General features: G+C 34.6%; 1 protein-coding gene across 4 annotated transcripts in view; it reads right to left on the bottom strand.

Annotated features, from left to right (window-relative positions):
* Positions 1-6,000, bottom strand: part of Togaram1 (TOG array regulator of axonemal microtubules 1) — a 78,864-nt gene that overhangs the window by 30,233 nt on the left and 42,631 nt on the right. For all 4 annotated transcript variants that reach the window (XM_010632625.3, XM_010632622.3, XM_010632621.3 and 1 more), the window contains 3 exons: positions 4,706-4,804; positions 3,067-3,242; positions 2,423-2,576 (listed from right to left, as the gene is read on the bottom strand). In XM_010632625.3, coding sequence (XP_010630927.1) covers positions 2,423-2,576; positions 3,067-3,242; positions 4,706-4,804 — 429 coding nt within the window. The remainder of the gene's footprint in view (positions 1-2,422; positions 2,577-3,066; positions 3,243-4,705; positions 4,805-6,000) is intronic.

Genomic DNA, 6,000 nt, shown 5'->3' with positions numbered 1-6,000 from the left:
GTATTTTCTCCTGCTACTTCATGGATTCCTATCAGTCTTATGTTATTCTTCTTTACATCATCTAGGAGTTGTTGGATCAATTTCTCATGAGCCCCTACTGTTTTTAAGAGACCTCTCTTTTCACGGTCACTGACTGCAATCTTATCTTCTATATCTGAGAGTCTATCTTTGCATTGTTTTATTCTGTTGCATACACTTTCAATGGAGTGTTTAATCTCCTGGATATCTGTTTGAATCTGTTTTATGGATTCCATTTCTTTCCTATATTGAGCATTTATTTTTTCCATTTCTTTCTTATGCTGGGCCTTCATGGCTTCTATCATGGTCCTGAGAGCATCTATTTTTTTGTCAGTTTCTGCTCTAGAGTCTCAAATCACGACTTTCATTTTGCTCACCATCTCTATGGTTATGTGGGAAATTATTTCTGTTTTGAATTTTTTTAGAGCCTGATTGATCTGTTTTGTTACTTCCTGTGCTTTGAGTTCAGGGTGTCCTGGTGGTTCACTATCTGCCTTTTTATTCTCATTTGAATGGCCCCTTCTTTCAATGGACGGCTGAAGGCAACATCTTCTTTTCTTTTTAATTTTTTCCACAATATAGAAGTTTCATTTTTTTTCTAATTTTTATTTTTTATTATTATGTTTACAGTACATAATACTTATATTCTTTGTGGGGCATTGGTACATGTACATAACACATCTTAATTCTTTTCCATCCTCTTCCCCTTCTCCTCCCTCCCCACATCTCTTGGTTTTCTTCCCTTTCGCAGATCTCCCTATTTCCTATTATCTATCTTTTATTTTGCTGTTTATTTCTAATTTGGCACTTTTGTATAATGTAAGATAAATCATGCAACATTTAAGCATGTGTGTTAGATGTGTTTCACTTAACATTACAATATCAATGTACATCCACTTCCCTACATCTGACTCCTCCTTTATGGCATAACAGTACTCCACTGTATATAAACACATTTTTCTTTAAATACAACATTTTATCTATGAATTTGTTGATGGACATATAGGCTACTTCTAAGATTTAACTATTATAAATGGGTTGCTATAAACAGGATTATGGTTGTACCACTGTAATATGTTGTCTTTAACTCTTTGGGGAAGATACCTAGAAGAGGAATAGCTGGGTCAAACAGAATTTCTAGTTTTAATTTTTAAGAAATCTCCATACTGATTTTCATAATGGTTGTACTGGTTTACATTCTCACCATCAACACAGAAGGTCTATGTTTTTACATCAATTCCCATTTCCTAGGCAGCCATGTTCTGGAGCATGGTGCCTTGGGGCTCTCTTCTCACCCCCTTTTCCCTTCACAGACTCACCAACATTTGTTATTGGTCAATTTCTTGATGATAGCCTTTCTTTCTGCAGTAAAGTGGAAGCTCAGTGTTGCTTTAATTTGCATTTCTTTAATCACCAGAGATGTTAAAGATTTTTTTCATGCATTTATTGGTCATTTATACTTCTAAGAAGTGTTTATTTATTTTAGCTCGACAGCAATCTCTTCTAAAGGGTATCATTCATTTTTTTGATATCCCTATTTCACTTCTAAAAATATTTAGCGTTGTGAGAAAATTAATGATTTTTTTCATGAAAATATTTCTTATAATTGAAGCTACTGGGTCTTGCAAATTTCAGTGTTATGGGTCAACACAATCCCTTCACATGTGGAGCCCAAAGTGACTCCATTTTGTGATCAGGTCACTGCCCAGTTACTGGAAAAACCCTAAAGTGCCCTTTTGACCAAATTATAAGCCCATGCTAAATGCCAAAGGGCCTAGGAGACAGTGCTCTAACCCCCTCCCATTGTAGCCATAGCTCCGACCTTTGTTCAAACCCTGGCCTAGGAATGTAAGGCAATCTTGTACTGTTTCAAGTCTGGAACCTGATTAACGTATAAGTTAATGGTTCTATACTATGAAATACATAGAGACCCCAAGTTAATTGTCAAACTGTTTGCTCATCCTGAATGTCTTGGTGGCCTTTGAACCATCCTATAGGTATCTGTTAATTATCAATGTGTGACTGCCAAGTACGTGACTGCTGACCACCAGCTCAAGTCAGCAGACCTTTGTCCTGCCTGCATTTTCAAAATGTTAACCAATCAGGCACTGACCCATCTAGAAAGCCCCTAGTTCTGCTTCTTTGCTGATAAAAAGCCTGTCTGAAACCGGGTATGGGGCTCTTGGTAAGAAACCACTTGGCACTTGGCCCGGGAGTACAGGCTCGAGCTTGCAATAAACCCCTCGTGTGATTGATTACATCGGACTCGACTCCTTGGTGGTCTTTGGGATATCGCGATCTGGGCACAACTCCTACTCACCTATCACCAGCAGTTAAATCATATTACGCCAGCTTAGAGTATTACTAGACCAAAAAAACACATCAAAAGATAAATCCCACTTACTTTCTGATGCTGTTTTCTCAGTTCCTATATGTTTCATCCGTTCCCAAGGATTCTGTTCTTTCTTTTCACAATCTTTAACATCAAAAAGTTCTTTTTCTTCTTTTCTCTTTTGTCTCATCTTGTCATATGTAGATTTTGACATAGCAACTTTAGTCTGCATGAAAAAGTTGAAATATCTGGAAGTATTCAGGGAGTTGGATATTTATAATATCTTCATCTCAGATAACTATACATATGTTAAATGTCTATAAAAATGAACTCTATGATTTTCATCTTTATTTTAGTAATCCTAAAATAGAATTACACAGTGTCAATATCTAATTAAATTTATGCCTCAGGATATCAGCCTGTCACTACCTGAATGTATTCTATAAAACTGCCAAATACATACACCTAGAAACACACACACACACACACACACACACACACACACACACACAATGTACATTATACTAGAATGAGAAAACATTTATGTGGGAAAGGAGAATAGTCTGTTTTTAAATAATTAAGGATCAGAAATTCCTTTTCCACCAAATTTTAAATTTTTTAATCAGAATATTTTTTACCATCCCACATCTGATATACATTAAATAATGACATATCATAAGTTTAAACTTATCCTAGTAATTAATAAGTAGTCTTACATCTTTGTCATTTTCAACATCAAGATAAGATGGAATACTTTGTTGGACTGCTCTTCCATAAATCCCCGATGGTGGTTCAATACTTGCTTTAACTGAAAAAGTATCCCCATTTTCCACAGAAGGCACCACTGGTTGGCTGCAGGTTGCTGGTGCTGAATTTGGATTTCCAAAAACACCTGCAATCAAGCAACCGTGGAACAGACATTAAGTATTTATGTGATGGCATTGTGGATAACAAAGTTTAAGACAAGGATACTATATTCAAGAAACAATAAAACAATAAAATAAGAAAGACATGTTAACTATTTATAAAATACACAAACAAATACCTCTAAGAAACAATAAAAGTGGTCCAGAAAGTAGTTCATAATATCAAGAGAGATCTTCATATTGTAGGCATGGAGTTCATAGGAAGGTTGATGTGAACTGGGTATTTAAACAATTTTAAGAAGCATGGGTTTGAGCTGGGATTAGAAATAACAATGGATTTGGATAGAAAAGAAAGTGGAAAGAATGTTTATGAGATGATATTATGTATATGCACAGTTGAACAAATATAAAGCATGAGTCTGAGCACAGAAAATAAAGAGAAATAACAGAAAATACAACTGCAAGAACAGGCTGGAGCCAATCTGAAGGTCTAATCAACTATCAAACAAATAAATTTCCAGGAATTTTATTCTGGAATTTCCCTATCTTGAACAAAAAGAACATATGGTCTCAACACATATTATCATATTCTATAGTCAAAAAAGAACCTAATTATATTTATTCATTTTGGTACTGGGCACTGAACTTGGGATCTTGTGCTTGCAAGGTGGGCAAAGGAACCACTGAGCTAAATCTCTGGCCCAAAAGAACCTAATTTTAAAAAGTAGTTGCAATGTTTCCAAAGATCTACCACTGGTCCTAAAACAGGTAAGAGGGGTTTGGTTGTTTTTGTTTGTTTGTTTTGAGACAGAATCTCATTATATAGTTCAGGCTGGCTTTGAACTCACTATGTACCCCAGGTCAGCCTTGAACTCCTACTGATCTGCTTTCTTTAGGCTGCCAGATGCTTGGATTACAGGCATTCACCACCACACCAGGCTCAAGAGGTCTTGTTTAAACTTTGTTGGGAATATAAAAAATTAAGTTACACTGACTTTTAAGATGATAAATAAGGTCTATCCTTTGAAAATTATCATAGCTATCCCAAAACTGCCTTAGGAGTACCTCAATAATAGCTGTCACATAATATATCTCTGAAAATTACTGACATAATTTACCCAGGTTTTGTCAAGGGTCAGAAATGTGAAGATATGTTATGACCTCTAGTTCTTTCATTAGTTAAAAAAATTTTTCCAAGCACAAGGACCCAAGTTTGATCCCCAGTACCAAAAAAAAAAAAAAAAAAAAAAAAAAAAAAGTACCAAAAAAAAAAAAAAAAAAGAAAAAAAATTTTTCCATTCGACACTTGAATCACTCCTTTATTCTTCAATGACATGATTGGCTTATGGGTAAAGAACACATATAATTAACAAGCTAAGTAATTTTGATGGGCTAGGGAGGTAGCTCAGTAGTAGAGAACTTGCCTAGCATATGTGAGGCCCTGGATTCCACCTCCAGTACCACCAAAAAAAAAGCTAAGCAACTTTACCTTTTCCAACAACTACTACTGAATCTTCTGAATGGATATTTGTCAATGTGAAGTCAAAACTGGAAATCTGCTGTACATTTGATGATGACCTTGTAAATCCTAAAAAGAGAAAGAAAGAAAGAAAGATAAATTTTTAAATGTTTACTTATTAGCTAGTATTTTAGTATACGACAGCATGGTCTTTTAAAATTGAAAATTTATTTAATCAAACATGTTCATTCAATAAATATTTATAATTAGAATATTTTGCAGTAAGCACTAAAGAATTCAAATATGAATTGAAGGTGGGAGAAACATATGAGTAAATAATCTTAACATGATAATTGGGAGTAAAAGAATAATTGTGAGGGAAAGAATTTGATGTCCACAAATAGATCTAGTCAATCTCACAGAAGCCTGTACTTTCTAGGTTACCTTTTAACTCAGTTTCTCAGTATTTAATTATTCTCTCTTCTATGATAACATAAGCTCCATGAGGACGAGACCTTTGCCTAGTTTTTATCATTTTTTTTTTCAGAGGTAATACAGTGCTTGGCACAGAGTAGATGTTTAATAAATACATGTTAGATATATTATCAAAAAAGAAAAAGATGAAAAGTAAAATATAACAAATTCAGAGTCTTTGAAAGAAAAGCAGTTAACTGCTTTTGGTGAATTTAATTGGTAAATATTTTTTTGTAAGGATATGGATTGTTTTGCTAACCTGCTAAGGCTAACAGACTTGTTCTGCCTTTGTACAGAGATTTAAAAATAGAAAAAACTTACATCAGAAACCTGTGCAGGCAGTCTTTTTTTTTTTTTGTACTGGGGATCGAATTCAGGTCTCTGCACTTGCAAAGCAGGTGGCAGAACCACTGAGCTAAATCCCTGGCCCATGGCGGTCATTTTTCACATATTCTTCTTTCCTTTATTTCAAGGCATTGTGGATTGAACCTAGGGCTTGCACTCATCAGAGAAGGACTGCACCACTGAGCTACATCTCTAATCCCATATTTCTTGGGCATTTTAGAACAACTAAAATCAGCGTGCAGTCCTGAGGTAACTTCTGTGGCAAAGGAAGGTGAAATCTCAGTCAATGAAACAATTTGCTTAATACAGTATTCCACAAACATAAAATCTATATACGTGCTGCCAACAGATGATGGAATAACTAGAAGTCTTATGAATGACATGTTAAGTTTGAACTTCACTTCTAAGATAAGGTGATGTTAATAATTTTAATATACTAATATTTTTTTTCCTCATTGAGTTTATTGGTACATTTTAGGTATACAGTATAGTTACATTCATTATTG

The sequence above is a fragment of the Fukomys damarensis genome, unplaced genomic scaffold, assembly GCF_012274545.1.
Source record: "Fukomys damarensis isolate Sample0158 unplaced genomic scaffold, DMR_v1.0_HiC HiC_scaffold_17, whole genome shotgun sequence".
Taxonomy (NCBI): domain Eukaryota; kingdom Metazoa; phylum Chordata; class Mammalia; order Rodentia; family Bathyergidae; genus Fukomys; species Fukomys damarensis.
Note: the sequence above shows the minus strand (reverse complement) of the source record. Positions and strands in the feature narration are given on the sequence as shown.